Source organism: Erithacus rubecula (genome assembly GCF_903797595.1).
Source record: "Erithacus rubecula genome assembly, chromosome: 21".
NCBI lineage: Eukaryota > Metazoa > Chordata > Aves > Passeriformes > Muscicapidae > Erithacus > Erithacus rubecula.
Genome location: NC_136673.1, coordinates 10,175,882 through 10,192,184, shown reverse-complemented (window position 1 = coordinate 10,192,184; position 16,303 = coordinate 10,175,882). Strand labels below are relative to the sequence as shown.

General features: G+C 51.0%; 1 protein-coding gene across 27 annotated transcripts in view; it reads right to left on the bottom strand.

Annotated features, from left to right (window-relative positions):
- Positions 1-7,393: 7,393 nt before the first annotated feature.
- Positions 7,394-16,303, bottom strand: part of ZNF618 (zinc finger protein 618) — a 152,240-nt gene continuing 143,330 nt past the window's right edge. For all 27 annotated transcript variants that reach the window (XM_079324059.1, XM_079324039.1, XM_079324045.1 and 24 more), the window contains one exon: positions 7,394-15,820. In XM_079324059.1, the coding sequence (XP_079180185.1) occupies positions 14,307-15,820 (1,514 nt within the window). In that variant the 3' untranslated portion in view covers positions 7,394-14,306. The remainder of the gene's footprint in view (positions 15,821-16,303) is intronic.

Below are 16,303 nucleotides of genomic sequence, written 5' to 3'. Positions count from 1 at the left end.
ACAGAGCAAAAGGGATAAAATAGGAATTTATGGAAAGGATCCACCTTGGGCACTGCAAGAGCACTTAAATCCAATTCAAGATGGATTTTGGTCACGAATTTTTACACTTTTATAAGTTTTGGTTCATCTGCACATTGGGGTCAATTATCCAACCACAGCCCCAGGCTATGAATTCTCAGCCTCCCTGGTTTGCCCCCTTTCCCTCACCATTGTTTCTGCTTTTTGGGTACAGGTTGTCCTTGATCCCCAAGCTAGAAAGGGATTTTGTCCAACTCCCCTGTGAAGAGAACTTACTAACACCTAATATGAAGTTTCAGAGTTACACACTAAGCAGCAGAGATTCTGAAAAATATGAAAGATAAAAACCAAAGCATCACAGTCAGTGAACATCTCCTGCCCACAGCCTGCCATCTGTCCGTCCTGCTCCTGCCATCCCCTCTGTCCCTGCTGTCCCTCCCATCCCCTCTGTCCCTGCTGGCCCTGCTATCCCCTCTGTCCTTCCCGTCCCCGCAGTCCCTGCTGTCCCTGCCATCCCTGCTGGCCCTTCTGTCTCCGCTGTCCCTTCTGTCCCTGCCATCCCCTCTGTCCCTCTGTCCCTCTGTCCCTGTCATCCCCTCTGTCCCTGCCATCCTCTCTGTCCCCGCTGTCTCCCCTGTCCCTGCCATCCCCTCTGTCTCCCCTGTCCCTGCCATCCCCTCTGTCGCCGCTGTCCCCGCCCGGCTCCGGCAGTACCTGCTGCCATCTCGTGGTTCAATCTCTCCTCCGGATCATCCCTATTCCAGCTCTGCCTCCGTCCTTCCCCTGGAGAGGGGCGGAACCCCCGGGCTGGTTTTTAGCTGATTTCCCGGTGCTGCCCTTTCAAAGGGGCGAACACTGAGCCCTTCCCGACCCTCCTGCCCCGGGTGCTGCTCTCACACCCCCAGCCCCTCCCGCTCCCACAGCAGAGCATCCCCTGGGTTTTGCTCCCTGCATGGCCGGGCTGGACCCTCCTGCCCTCCCCGGGCCAGCCCCAACTCCCAGGGCAGCTCCGAGCAGAGGAGGGAAGTGCAGCAGCACTTCATGTACTGGGAAAGGGGAACATCCCTCAAACCCACCTAGAGCATCCCCAGAAATGTGTCCCCAGTAAAAGGACTTCATTAAGGGGAAGTTGCCCTATAATAATTCCCCCTCCAGCCCCTCCCGTGTTTCATGCAGAACCCTGATTTTCCTCCTGGGTTGTCCAGGCCCCAGGGTTCCAATGTCCTTTGCTGTGTCAGATGGTAACTGGGACTGTAGTTACCTAAACAGGGGGTGCATGTGGGGAGCTTTCCTGAATCCCAACCAAAAGTTCCCTTCAAGCTTTAAAGGAGGAAAAAATTCCGGCTGTGAACCTGTTCCATTGTGTTAATTTCCCCTCAATCCTGACAGTCCCACACCTCCTGCACTCTGCAGGCAGGGTTCCAAAAGCAGATTTTTAACTCTGAGCCATCCTTTGCATCCCAAGGAGCTGTTGGGCTCCAGAAAGGATTCTGTGTTCTGCAGTGACAGCTGACACCATCCCTGCTGAAATGTGACTCATGAACTGAACAGTTCCTCAATGGGAATTTTATTCTCCTTTTAAGGCTGGAAGGGAACTTCTGGTTGGAATTCAGGAAAGCTCCTCACACCTCCCCACTGTTTAGAGAGGATTTGCATTGTGTAGGAAGAACATTCTACAGTTCACACGCAGCAGTTGCTTGATCTGGCTGCACTAATCAGCTCAAATCACCAACCCATTTACCTTGAGTTTTGCTTTGGCTTGTGTTTCTTAGTTATTGTCCTGGGAAGTTCAACTTCAGTGGATTTGGATGGATGGGACAGCAATGAAACATTCATTGATTGGCAGCACAAGTCAGTCTTTGTACTGAACAATCTATTTCTCCCAAAGTGAAAGTAACATTCCATCTTTATGGGTAAGAAAACCAATTTATAGATCTCACCAAACAGCAATTTCTTTTTCTCTCTCTGTGTTATTTTCAGAAAAAAAATCATCACTGTATTTTTTCCCCATAGTCAGGAGCTGCATTAAAAAAAAATTTGGTTCCAAGCACTGGGCAATGATGTGTTTCACCAGAAAATGAGAGAGAATATTCTGGACATATGCAAGGCCTTGCCAAGACGTGATTTCATCTGAAATGGCTGAGTTGAGTCCTTGTTATCCACAGGTATTAAAAGAATGGAACTGCAGCCACCTGCCCTGCTCCCACCCACCCAAAGGGGTCAGGGTGATTTAAAAGCTCTCCATGCTCTTTGCTGGAGAGGGATTTTTGGGCAGTTTGGATGAGCAGCACCTCCAGCACAGGGTTTGCAGGGACCCAGAGCCCAGAGTGGGGCTGGGGGGCACTGGGGAAGGGGCTGGAGCCCCAGGAGAGGCTGAGGGAGCTGGAAAGGGGCTCAGCTGGAGAAAAGGAGGCTCAGGGGGCCCTTGTGGCTTTGCACAACTCCCTGACACTGGGGGACACTGAGGGGACACTGGGGGGGTCGGGCTGTGGGAACAGGGACAGGGACAGGAGGAGAGGGAATGGCTCAGGGTGGGCAGGGAGGCTCAGAGTGGACATGGGGGGAAATTTCTTCACGGGGAGGGTCTCAGGGCCTGGCCCAGCTGCCCAGGGCAGGGTGGATCTGTCCCCTGGGGAATGTGAGGAAGATGTGCACCTGGGGCAGGGGCAGTGTGGCCTGGCAGTGCTGGCTGTACTGATGGCATTAAAGGTCTGTTCCTGCCTGGGTGATCCTGACACTCCCTGGCTGTGTGGGGGCACAGGGATCTTTAAGATTCAGTGAGATTCATCCCACCTGAGGTCCAGGTTCTGTCAGTCAGGGATTGCAGTGATGGCTCCTCCTGCCCCCTCTGATATTCACTGACTGAAGGAGAAACTTCTCCCTTCTTCCACCCTCCACGTGTCAGCCTGAGGCTGAGCAAGAACCAATGGCTCTCCTTGCTGCTCCTTTCCACATCAGAAAAAAAAAAAAAAAAAAAATGGAATGAAGGCAACAATCTTCCAATCTTGGAGGAGCTGCGTTTTCTGACACTGGGTAAATACAAGCACCAAAATTAATTTCTCTAGAAAGAATGAGCAACACATGATCCTACAATGTTACAACAGAGAATCACTTGAACTTGAGAGGCAGTGATAGCTCTAGAACTGAAAACAGCTCCTTTCAGCTCATCAAACATAGAGCAGGATCCCCTGATGCAGCAGCTGTTCAGTTTGAGGGCTAAAGAGGCAGCAGAGCAGCCAAACCACACAAAACTCATGCAGAACACTGATTGAAATAAATCTGATTGGAACACACACTCTGCTGTGCCCTGTGTAGCTGCTGTCCTGCAGCACTCTGAAAACTGGAAAAGTGGCACCACAGGTCAGTGCCACAGGATTCTCTCCCACAAAGATGGTTCAGGTGAGGTGACTCTTTGTAGCAGTGTCAGCCTTGCAGCTCCCTCTTTTAACCAGCTCCCTCCTGCCCTCAGGGTCCAGGTGCACAGGATGCTCTGCTCTGGTCCCACTGCACGGGGGTGGGTTCCTCCCCACATGGGCAGTGCCCAGACAGTGCCAGGCCACCAGGAGTGGGTGTCCCGTGGGCAAACAGTGCTCTGAACGAGCAAATTAGGAGCTTCCTCCCTGCTGGGGCACATCCATGTCAGGGTGCTCTCCTGCAGCCCAGTTCAGGGCCATTTCCCCCAGTTAACCCATCCAGGGCCATTTTCCCCAGTTAACCCACCCAGGGCCATTTCCCCCAGTTAACACATCCAGGGCCATTTCCCCCAGTTAACCCATCCAGGGCCATTTCCCCCAGCTCACCAAGTCCAGGGCAGTGTCCTCAGTGCTGCTGGCACAGCTCTGACCCAGGAACTCTCCCTGTGTGAACACTGAGCCCACAGCACTTGTTCCCCCACCACAGAGCATCAGCTCCTCGAGTGGAGAACAGATGTTCTGGGTACTTAAAAAGAATCTGTTAATTTTCTGTGACTTACAACCTGTGTAATTTAAAAAAAGATTCCCTGAGAACTGCAGCACTCAGCTCATCGATCACCCAAGTGGAAACGTGCAGTTATTTTGCTGTTAATCTTCATAATCACCATCACAGGCTGACAAATGTGCCACGGAGAGTGAGCAGCTGCTGCCTCCATCACCTCCTTGGAAATTTATCTGGGACCTGTTTTGTGGCATGAGACAGGAGGGACAGTGGCAGTGGCCCTGGGGAGGCAGGAGGGTGATGGGAGGCAGCAGCAGGTTGGGTGGGTGATCCTGGAGGTTCTTTGGGGATCTGTATGTCCTTGGTGCTGAGCAGCTTCTGGTTGCAAAATTCCCTGAAAAATCCAATCCAAATCCAAAGGCTCCACCTGCCTGAGTGCATCCTAGCAGAGGAGAGGGGGAGAGTGAGGAATGGAATCATTAAAAGACACAAAAGCATAGGAGAGGCAGCTCTGGCAGTGTGCAGAGGAGCTGTGAGAATTCGGGGCATTGATGAGTTAGTAATTTTTGTTTCCTGTTTTCCAGTGCAAACCATTTCACATTGGTTCATACTGTTAGTATTTCACTATTAAATGTCTTTAAAAGCTGATCTTGTACACTGATTGTTCTTCACTGTTTTGTGGGGTGTTCTTGCCAGAAGAAGGGACTCTGGAACTGGTCCATGCTGTCCTGCCTCAGGAGCCACGGGGAACCTCCAGAGAGGAACTTCAGGAGGGAGCAGGAGCAGTGCCCAACTCCAGAGCTGAGCCTCTCTGGACCTGGGAACTGTGCCAGGGGTGAATGGCCCTGGGCAGCCTCCCCTGGGGCACCCCCCACTCCCACAGCCCCGTTTCAGCTCAGCTCTGGCCCCTCTGCCCTGCCCTGCCCTGGGTGCTGCTCTGGGCTCTGCTCACCCCCCTGCCCCATCCCCACTGAGCTGACCCTGGGCACCCTCTCCAAATCTGGGCTCTGGGCTGCAGCTTGATTCTCTCAGAACCTCAGCCCATCTCCAGGAGCTTGCCCAGGGTTCTGAGCCCTGGTTGAGCCTGCCCTGCCCATCCCAGCACATTCCCCAGGGAGCAGCAGGGCTGCCAGCTATGGGGGATGGACAAACAGCAAGAGGCAGCTCCAGGGCGGGGCTATTACCTGCTGGGGGGGGTCACAGGGCACTGCTTACCCAAATTCACCCCACAAACACACACAGGAGCCTTGCCACACACCGGGGCTGCTGCTCCCCACTCGGGATGAGCAAACATCAGTCCCTCTGAGATGAGAGAAAACTCTGGATACCTTCAGCAGAACCTGAATTTGGAGCTACCAGTTCCTTTATTGCTAAAGCTAAAGGAGTTAGGGCAGAAATCAGAATCGGGGAAACACAACAGGATTAGTTTAAGCCTCTTCCATTCCCATTAGCAATCTTATTTATCCTTTTAAATTGATCCAGCAAAAGACACAAGTGAGATGCTGGCATGCCAGAGATGCCATCCCCTGAGCTTCTGGGCCTGTTGGCTTTGAATTATCCACTTCACACATTTGGATTTTCAACCAAATCCCAGCTCTTATCTGATAGCACCTGAGGGCATCTGATCTGCTTACTGAAGCCTCTTCTACAGCAAATCTCCTGCAAAGTCTCAGCCATTCTTACCACTACATACTGATAGCTGTGTTTATTAGTTTGGTTTATCTTCACACTTAACCACTAGCCAGGAGTTAATCCAATGGCCAGATCTATTGTCATTCCATGTATTTGGCTTTTGCTTTTTGCCAAGTCACAAATTCACTAATTCCCCAGCAAAGATTTTTTGCTTGGTTTTTTGGTGAGTGAATGGTGGGTGTAAGGTCAGAAAACCCCAAAGGACCTCAAAGCAGGTCAAAGAAAAGGATACATGGAGGGTGATGGACAAGAATTTTCCAGCATAAGGCTGCCCTTATCCTGAGCACCCTGGTCTCTGCACTTGTTTCCCTTGGGGCAATTCCTGGTGGTCTCTGGTTTGTTTGGAGGAGGGTCCTGTGGTTCCAGGAAGCAGCAGCAGTGCCAGTGCCTGTGCCAGCTGTCACTGCTCCCTGGCCCTGGGGCAGTCAGCCCTGAGCCCAGCTCTCAGTGCCCCTTTGGACTCACCAGGAGCAGCTGCCAAAGGCTTGGAGGAGCCCAGGCCACCCCCCAGCCCCAAATCCCCTGTTCCCCTGGGAAACCACCCCCAGCTGGACCTGCTGCTACAGGAGGAGCCCCCGAGCACAGCCTGGCACCGACCTTGAGGCTGCCCAGCACAAACCCCTGAGCTGGGCTGAACCTGGTGAGGAAACCACAACCCCAAGGGACTGCCCCAAACTGAGGGGCTCAGGGTCTTTTTGCTGCACAAAAAGATCTCCAGAGAGACAGGAGCAGTTCATGGCCCTGGCAGCTGAGTGTGGGACACAGGATGCTCTGGGAAATGCTCTGGGGGGCTCTGAGTGCTGCAGGGATATGGGATGTGGAGTCCTGCTGCTGAGTTCATGTGGCTGTGAACTGCCAGAGGGCAGGGCTGGATGGGATATTGGGCAGGAATTGTTCCCTGGCAGGGTGGGCAGGGCTGGCACAGGGTGCCCAGAGCAGCTGTGGCTGCCCCTGGATCCCTGGCAGTGCCCAAGGCCAGGCTGGACACTGGGGCTGGAGCACCTGGGACAGTGGGAGGGGTCCCTGCCATGGCAGGGGTGACACTGGATGGCTCTTCCCACCCAAACCATTCCATGATTTTGTGGGATCCATCAGACACCACTGCTGGCATCCAGGTGATGTCCATGGATGTTTCCCCTCCTCACAACAGCACATCAGCCCTGGGGATGTCCTAGAAACAAGCTTGAAACACAGAAAATACAGAAAACCCCAGACACTCTTTTTTTCCCTAACGGTTGTTTTATTGTAAAACCATAAATACAACACTGACATGAAAATCCTCAAGCAACGGATGCTTTCTTACAGTTACAGTTTGTCTTCTGCCTTGGCATCAATTCTGAAAAGAATGTTGCAGAAACACGTCTCTAAAGTATTTCCAAATAACCGAGCTCTGGCCTGGAGTGCTCGGCCCCATTGGAAGCTAAGTGGAACTATTCCTCCTCTCTTGTGGAATATTTCCATTCAGACAGCAACAGACTTGTAAAAACAGCAACATTTAAACACCTTGATTTTTTTTTTTTTCTCTTTAATAATCCTTTTCATTTGACGTCAGTCTAAGTTTCAAACAGCACTGAATTTATTCAGCTGAAAAAACCCAAAACAAAACAAAAACAAAACAAAATCCTAAGAAGAAAAAAAAAAAACCCTCAGAACTTGAGTTGGCCTCAAGCATTCGCATATCACAATGAAAATCAGCAACTCAACCCCGTGCAATATTGCTCTCTAGTGAGTCATTTGATCCACACCAACAATACATGAGACTTCAAACAGGTTTTGTTTTGTTTATTAACACAGCAAGTGTGACATTAGATAACCTTTTAAATACAGTACATGGTAGAGCGCGGGGCCAGCTGCCCGCGCGTTTCCCGTTATGAAGACAAAGCCAGCGGTGGCGGTTTATAAAAATATTGTGTTGCTACAAAAGTATAAATTAATGCTACCGGTATTAAGAAATATTAAACACATAAAACTTATAAGGATTAAGAAAAATATTCATTAATACCTGTAGAAAACTCTGGCCTAAAAAAGATATTTTTTGTATATTTTTTGTATTTTTTTTTTGTATTTTTTAAGATGACATGGTTGCACTCGCAGCGCGGGTGCTCTGTGGTATTGCCTAGAACATCTGCATCTACAGAAAGGAAGGAAATGCACACGAGTTACTGAGGGCAGGGAGGGCCAGCAGGGCCAGGAGAACATTAAATCCCTAGCTTGATGAAACAAGAATTCAGCTCCCAGGAGGAGGTTTGGGAAATGGAACTAACGAGCGAGGAGCAGCTTCTCCTTTCAGACTGGCTGCAAACAAGCATCTCCTGATGTTTGGTGTTTTGATGGCACTGTCTGGCTACAGCAGGGACCACAGTCCTCACAGCCTGGGCAGGGTGTTGCCCCCCTGACAGCCTGGGCTGTCACTGTCACCACTGTGCAGGTCATCCACTACCAGCTCGCCTTCAAAGAGTCCCAAAAAAGGAGGATTAAAGTACCAGTACTGGCCCTGCCCAAGGCTGAAAGAGAGAAGTGGCCAAAGCTCTGTCTCTATACTGATTCATGGATGGTAGCTAATGCTCTGTGGGGATGGCTGGAGAGGTGGAAAAAGGCTAATTGCCAGACACAGAGGAAGACTAGCTGCTCCTCTCAGAAAAAATCACTTCCATAGGTTGTCTTTAGTGCCAAACCAGCACAGGGGACCATGGAAAACAGCTCCTAAAACTGTCACTCCTTCCAGAACATGTCACCTTCCTTCAGGGGGGAAGGTCCTTCTACACAGCAAGGGGAAAAGTCATCCCTTCTCCCACCCCCCAGCCCACTTAAAAAACCATCCCAGCCTATCCACAGACACTGCAGAGATGCCACGAGAACCCCCAGGAGGTGAGAACCAGGATTCAAGGCCAGTGAGGCTGAAGTGTCTTTGTAAGGAACTTTGGCTGTAAAAAGCAAGTGTTGGACGTGTCTGTGCTCACCAACTCCACCCTACAACATTCCCATCATTAAGGCTGAGCTGCTCATCTGGGTCCCACTGCCAGGGATGCTACACAAAATGCTGCCAGTCATCTTTCCTTGTTTCAGGAGTCAAAAATTCCACCTCAGCTGCCTGTGGATGAGGAACCCCTCAGGGTCTAAGGATATACTGTTGCCTATTGTGAGCAAAACTCTCCGTGGAGTTACAAACAAAGGACTCATAACAGGAAAAAAACCTCAACTAAGCAGCCAAACTAGACCTGAAATTAAATAGAAATCCCACAAACATTCATTAGATAAAATTAAATTTCAGGGCAACCCACTGTCATTGGTTCACCATTTCTGGCCTAGCGTAAGCAGACTGTCCCCAGGCTGTCCCACACGGAGCTCAGCTGGCCCCAGGTTTGCTCAGGGACACTTCCAGAACCCCAGGGAGGTGACAGAGCCATGAGGGGACAGGTCCCACCCACGGGAACACGGAGTTCTTATTGCTACAGAGCCACAGTCAGGTCTGACACAGGCAGGGGGCTCAGCCAGTGGCCTTGGGCACTCCCCAGGATCTCATCCATCCCAGGGCACTGTGTAGCACAGAAAAAGCTCAGCAGGAGCAGCAGGACATCGAACACTCTCCCCCACATCACTGGGACAGGACATTTACTCTGTGACTGGTGCCTTCCCCTCTGCTGCCTCCTCCTTGATGGAACCTGGCTGATGGATGTACTGAGAGCTGGCAAGGGCTTGGTGCTGGTGATGAGTGGGAGGATGGGCAGGAAAAGGCTCTGTGAACCCTCCTGGAGGGGTCTGGGCAGGAACCTGGCACTTGCCACCCCTACAGCCAGTTCCTTTTCTCTTGGCAAGGGCAGGCCTTGTGTCTCATGGAGTGAACTCCACTCTGCAGCCTTGTCCTCAGGGTCCTCAATGACAGGGTTCAAAACAGACTCCCCTCACAGACTCCTCCCAGAGGAACAGAGTTCTCCCCCCTGAAGAGGTTTCCCAGAATCTGCCTTTAGTATCTTTTTTATTTTTGTCCCATTACTCCTAATTACTCCATAGGGAACAGCTTGTCCCTTCCTGTGTGAATGCTCACAGGAGCTCCTGCCTCTCCCTTAGTTGAGAGTGCCAGCAGAGATCCAAGCCTTTCTTCAGCACAAAGCAGCACTGCCAGCCATGGAGCACCTTCCTGGCTGCTCTTTTAATGCCTTTTAATGCATCAGTAATATGGTGCTGCCTAGAATTGCCCAGGGCACTGTGGGACCAAGCAGGAGGCTCCAGTCTCCTGTCCTGTGCTCACCATGGCCAGAGTGGAACTGGGCCCTCTGAGCACACTCAGCCACCAACACAAACATTTTTGGTAATTCATGCCAAACCTTCTGGGTTATTGCAGTTGGAGAAAAACCACCCAACCCACCTGAGCCACCTCACTGAACACTCCAATGCCACCATTCAGAGCTCGAGTCATTTTCCAGAAGTGTCTCCCTCTAGTTTCAGTCATTCCCAAGTTTTGAGAGCATCTGCTGCAAAATAATTTGCAAAATTCACATAAGGGTCATGACTCCCTGAGCTGCTGCTGGACATCATGTCTGCCCAGCAAGCACAGATAAACCAGTGCAGGTGGTTTGTGTGGATGCTTAAACCAGTTCAGCTCAAAGTTAAACTGGCTTAACCAGCAATGAGCGAACAACTGAGTCAGACAAAACCTGAACCCACAGTTGGCTTTCACAGAAAGTTTTGCAGATTGCACCAGTTCAAATCCACCCAAAGCAGTTTCCTTAGCACAGCAGAGAAGGACAGAAAGGGAAGCTCACCCCCATCTCAACTCAACCCAGCTGCAAGACACCAAGTCCATCCTGCAGGCCAAACACAACCACTGCCCACTGAGAGCCACAGGAGACAAATCCCTCCTGACCTTCTGGCTGCTGCACCACACAGAAACCACCTCCTGGAGAGCTCTGCCTCTATCCCACTCTCTGCAGTAACAAGGATGCTCAGACAGGCCCCTCCCTCTTGGAGCTCTCCTGGTGGAGCTTGTTCCCCACCTGAAGGTCAGAATGCTCCTAAAGCAAACTGTGAAGCCAGGAAGAGAATCTGCAAGGTCAGGCACAGTCAACAGCAGGAACAGGTGGATGCCTGGAGGCCACACACCATTCCTGCATCCTGACACATTTCACATGGGAGATTAAAAGAAACTGAGAAGCAGAAGGCAAATTCCCAACATGACCCACCAGAGGATGATCCCAGTTCTGAGGACTTCTCTCAGCTCAAGGGAGCAGAAGCTCACGACAGCCCTGGCCAAACTCAGAGCCTCTCCTGTGCCTCTCCCAGCCCAGGGCCAGCAGTGCTCCCTGCAGCACCCTGGCTGCTCCACACCTCTGAGGCACCAGAGAGCAGGAACAGAGCAGCTTGGCTTGGAGCAACCTGGCAAGCAAGAGCTTCCAAATTTCAGACCTTGGTAAAGTATTTGTGCTCCCTAGAATGTGAATTCAAGCCTTGAAGAAGAAAGTAGGAAGAGGAGCAAAAGCTTGACATTTAAGGTAAATGCATGTGCTACAGATGTGCTTCTCTGCTTTTACTGAGGCCTGAGTGACCCAGAGAGAGCCTGGAGCACAAACAGCTCCTCTGAGCAGAGCACCCTGCAAGAGTCAGGAAAAGCTGCACCTTCCTCCAGTGAGTCTCTGGAGAAGGGGCTGCCTTCTCCTCACCACCTCTGAGAATGCTCCATTTCAGGTGTCCAGCTTTTCTCTTGCTTTTCCAGCTGTTGAGTTTTTAAGTCTTTGGGAAAATCTCATCGACCCAACATCACTGCTTAACACCCACCATTGGTGCAACTACAAGCGAAGCTGCCTGAGAGGGGCAGTTTTTGGGATGGGGAGAGGGCCAGTCCATCCCTCCCTTTGGTCAGCACCACAACTAAAGCCCAGCTCTGGTGCCAAACCCACAGTGTGAGAAGGGAAAGGGGAGGTGGGATGGGAGGTAGAGGTGGCTGTGGCCTTCCTGCCTGCATGCCCTCAGTCCACACCACAGTCCTGCTCAGTGCTGGGCACAAATCCCTGCAGTCTGCCCCATGCTCAGTTCCAGGCATTTACAGCTGTGCTCACTCTGTCTTGCCCACTTCCCACCCTCAATGCCTCACACAGACAACACAAGCCTGAGTTTGCAAATTCCACAGAAATCAACTACCTGTCCCTTAGCAAAGGAGGGCTGGGGGTTGGAGCTCTCTTTCCAAAGGAATGCAAGGGCTTTGCATGCTCCCCTGAGCACAGAGAGCTCTCAGGGTCTCAGGTGAACCACACAGAAAGGTGTCATGTGCCATTAGGAGAAGGAGCTGCCAATCCTGATCCCTGTGCCATCAGCTGAGCTGTGTGGTACCCTCTGTGCCCCTCTGTCTGGGGAACATGCACCAGCCAAGTTTTTGTGCTATCAGGTACCAGTGGGCCCAGCACACATCTCACTCACTCATTTTTGTCTGTCACAGGTTTTTCCTGACCTGCAAACTGCAGTGCTACCACAGCCATGCAGGATTTGTACAGGAGAAAACAAAACCAGCAAGAAGGAAAGCTGGCTCTACAGGCAACACCTCCATCAGCCAGGGCCAGGGAAATCAGGAATCCAAGAGCCTCTGCCTTGGCAGCTCCTGTTCACATGGCAGGCTGTGTGCTTTAGGCAAAAGCTTAACATTTTGGGAGACAATGGTTTTGGCCTGATGGCAGTAACAGTGCTGAGAGGTCAACCCAAATACCAGCCTCAAGGCAATGGAAGGCTGAAAGGGCTGGAAAGGGCAAGACAGCTGGTGCCCAGGTCTGTCCTTGTGAACCTGGCATGGGGAAGGGTCCAGCATGCAAACTGTGCCCCTGAGTCCTGTGGCAGTGCAGGTGTCAGGGAGTGCCCGTGAGGTTCAAGGCATCTGCACACAAAGCCTGAGAGATTGGGTTTGCTATTTCTCATGTCTTGGAGCTTGCAACTTCTCTTACAGCCAGAGCTGGGCAGGTGGGATCCTGGTTTAACATCTGGTCAACAGCAGCACTTCAGAGAGGGCCTCCAGTCTCCCCCTGCACTGTCAGCCAGCAGCAAACTCCCCGTGCTGCTGGAGGGCTCCAGCAGGGCCAGTCCCTCCTCCTGACCCTCCCATGCCATTGGGACTGCAGCTCCAGAGCTGCCGGAAGCAGGAGAGACTGCTGAAAAAACAAGAACTTGCTTCAGTTTTCCTCTGAGAGACAAGTTCCAGCAGTGAAAAATGCTCAGTTTGGCACCAGAGGTTGGGAACTGTCCAAGAGGCACCAAACCTGACAGAGCCTGTCCAGCAGCCCAGGAGCTGTGTCTGCAGGAGCTCTGGCCTTGGGGACAGCAGAGTGACTGAGGTGGTTTGGGTTAAGGGGATCTCTAATTGCATTTGGGGTGAGCCAGTTCTGTGTGAACATTTTGGGGCCCTGGCCCTCCTGGCCAGAACAGGTCAGCAATAGAACAAGTAGTGTAATGCACTGTAGGTATCAAAAAGACATTCGTGCCACTAGAGGAAACCATTCCAAACAAAAATGGGAAGATATTCTTTGCACTCAATCAGGAGCACTTACATTCAGAAGGATCTTTGAGCCCATGCACTTCTCTAAGCTTCCTTCAAACCCCAGTTTGACAAAACAGGTGAGCTTTGTTCCCCTGAAAAATCATACACCTTGGTTTGTCCTTGGCCTTGGGAAGGGTGGTTTGTGTGCCACTGAGACACTTCTCAACAAAAAACTTTAGGTACAAGGGTTCTCTGGCAGACCTGGCAAGCTCACTGGTGGCCCACAGCCACCTGTGCTGTCACCATTTGCTTTTCCTGGTTTCTAGGCTTTGCCACATAAACAACTGCCATGGTTCCCATAAGAATATGATTTAATTGCAAGTGGGCTACTCTAGAACAAGTTTGAGAACACCTGATGTACACAATTCACAGAAAAGCTAATTAACACCGGGAGTTCAGAGAAGAAGTTCTGCTGTAAAAAAATGTAAAGCCAAGAAATGTAACAACTACTGACAGTTTCTGCCATGAACCATTTCTCTTAGTTTGAAATCAAACTTATAATCACTCGATGCCATGTTAAACTCAAAACTGAGAGTAGAGACAGAGAAGCAACTTTTGGTTTTTGGAAAAAAAAAGGATATGGAAGGTTTAAAAATAAAATTAACAATTAGAAACCTTAAAGCCTCCCTTCCTGATTTCTAAAGACACGGGTGTTGGTGGAACACAGCTGCTCTGATTTGTGCACTGTGCCAAGAAGGCTGCAGCCAAGTGCCCTCAAGGTGTACAGTTATTCAAAGGAGCAAAGTCCAGTGCAGAACTGGTCTGGTCAATGGAGTCTGATTATCCATGGCAAGATGGCCCAGGGGACAAGAGGAAAGGTGGGGTGGAGGAGAAACAAAAGAAACTTCAAGTCACTTTAGATCTCAGCTGCCTGAAGACTTTAGAACATCAGCCTCCCATTCGTCTGCCCACTTGAAAACATTAGAAAGTCTGTCAAGTCCACACACTATCTATGGAAAGGAGCACGTTCCTGGCAGAGGGCTGTCTCTCTCCCGTGCTCAGCTTTCCTTTCAAACTTAATTTTATATATATTTATATTTTTATATATATATAAAAAAGCACTTGGTTTCCAGGGGCATTCATAATGAGGTCCACAGTGTTTAGAACTTAAATTTCTTTTTCTTTGTTTGGAACAGTGTTTTAAAGTTTTAATTAAAAGACAGTCTTAAAGCATGTTGGACTTCAAAAACATGAGTTTGTTCATGTCTTCTGGACTGAGTAGCCGCCTCCTTTTGATCAAGAGCGCCTGCTCACACATATTTACACATTCGCTCCTGGCACCCACAGCAGGCACTGCTAAGAGCCAAAAGGCCAGCTTGGCTAGTTTCATATGCTTTTGGGTAACACACGACCAGTACTGAAACAGGTCAGGGGTGGCCTGGAAGAGAGGTTCTTGCAAATAATCATAGACTTCACTTTTCCCGAACCAATCTTCTTCCTGAGCTGCTGTGGCCTCCCCTGCTGCACGAGGCTTCTTGGTTGAAGGTTCAAATTCTGTTTCTTCTGCCCAGGACTCTTTCACCTCATTGATCAGCTCACAGACCTTGCCAATGATCTCTTCATGCTGGTAGGGCGGGACGGGTCGCAGCTTCTGCTGAGGGTCCAAAATCATGGCTACCTTGTGTGCCGAGTGAACTTTGAAGTTCTCCTTCAGCGCCTCCAAGAAGAGGTGGCAGAGCTTGCTGACCACGCCAGCATCGTTGGCTTTGGAAGTGAAGAGTTTCTCCAGTTTGACGTAGGTGGGCAGCACCAGCTGCAGCGTGGGCCGGCTCTCGTTGCTCAGCTCAATCACGGCCTGTTTCACCGGAGCCAGGATGGCCGCCAGGTTGCTGAGCAGGTGTTTGTTCAGGTTTTGGATGAGGTTCATCTTCTTGGCCCTGCTGTAGAACTCGCAGATCTGCTCATAGCGCTCGTGGACGAGCAGCAGGGAGTCGGTGACCGAGTTCCAGCAGGGCGGCGGGGAGGTCTCTTCCAGGGAGCCAAAGGTCTCCTTGGAGAGGCCCGTGGACCCTGCCAGGTCTTCGCAGACGTTGAGGAGCTCGATCACCTCGTGCATGTTGCGAGCCTGCAGCGTTCTCTTGTTGAGCACGCTCTGCACCACTGAGTTCAAGGCGCAGGCCGAGCAGCGCAGGCACATGCCCGCCTTGGAGAACGCCGAGGAGTTGACCTTGCAGTCCGTCACGTACACCGTCCTGATCTCCGACATCACAAACTCCGACAGCACGTTCTGCACCCAGTGGTGGATAAAATCACCACTGTCTCGAATGTCTACGCCCTTAATGCCCAGGACGTAGCTCTTGATGTGATTGCCCTCCACCTGGTAGGCGGTGAGGATGTAGCAGGAGTCGGGGCCGACGCTCTGCGAGTGGCAGGTGACCCCGATGCCGAGGCAGGCGTTGCTGCCCAGGGCGCAGGTGACTTTCACCTTCACCTGGTTGTACATCCGAGGCAGGTGCTTCAGGGCCAGCGTGTTGAAGTTGCCCAGGATCTCGGTGACAGAGAAGGCGCCGTAGCGCGCCCCGCTGTCCACCAGGGTCTGCGCCAGCTTGATGAACTCCTTGCTGCTGACCACGCTGAGCGCGCCCAGGTCGGTGCACATGACCCGCAGCAGCCGCTCGGCGATGTTCTGCCGCTCCTTCTCGGGGATGGCGCTGTTCCCCAGGGAGCCGCTCGCCGACGCTGCACGGAAACACAAGGGCACAGAAGGAGCAGGTCAGCATCACCGCAGCACCAGGTGAAACACTCATCTTAGAAATTAGCATTTTAGCTACCTTGCTGAAAATAATGAAAAGCTAGAAGGTAAAAAGCCCAGAAAACCGGGCTTGAGGTAGTTAGCTGAAACTTAAATAATTGATTGTCTGTCATTTGATGTTTGCTCAACTGTGCTTACAATGGGAAAAGACAAAACTAGTGAGCGGATTAGACTGTCCCCAGAAATAATTTGTATTGTCAAAAGGTCGAGAGTTCAGGGTGAGGAAGACTTGCCTTTCTTCCTCCTTTTAAGACCCCTCCCCACAAAAAACAACCCCAGATTTAATTTAAGAAGTCAATCACGCATGCTTAATAGCTATTCAAGCTAATTACCATAGGAAGGGGAGGATGGGAGGAGCTGTTATTATGAACATGTATTTGTTTGTATTCTTTGTCAATAAATAGACTCTG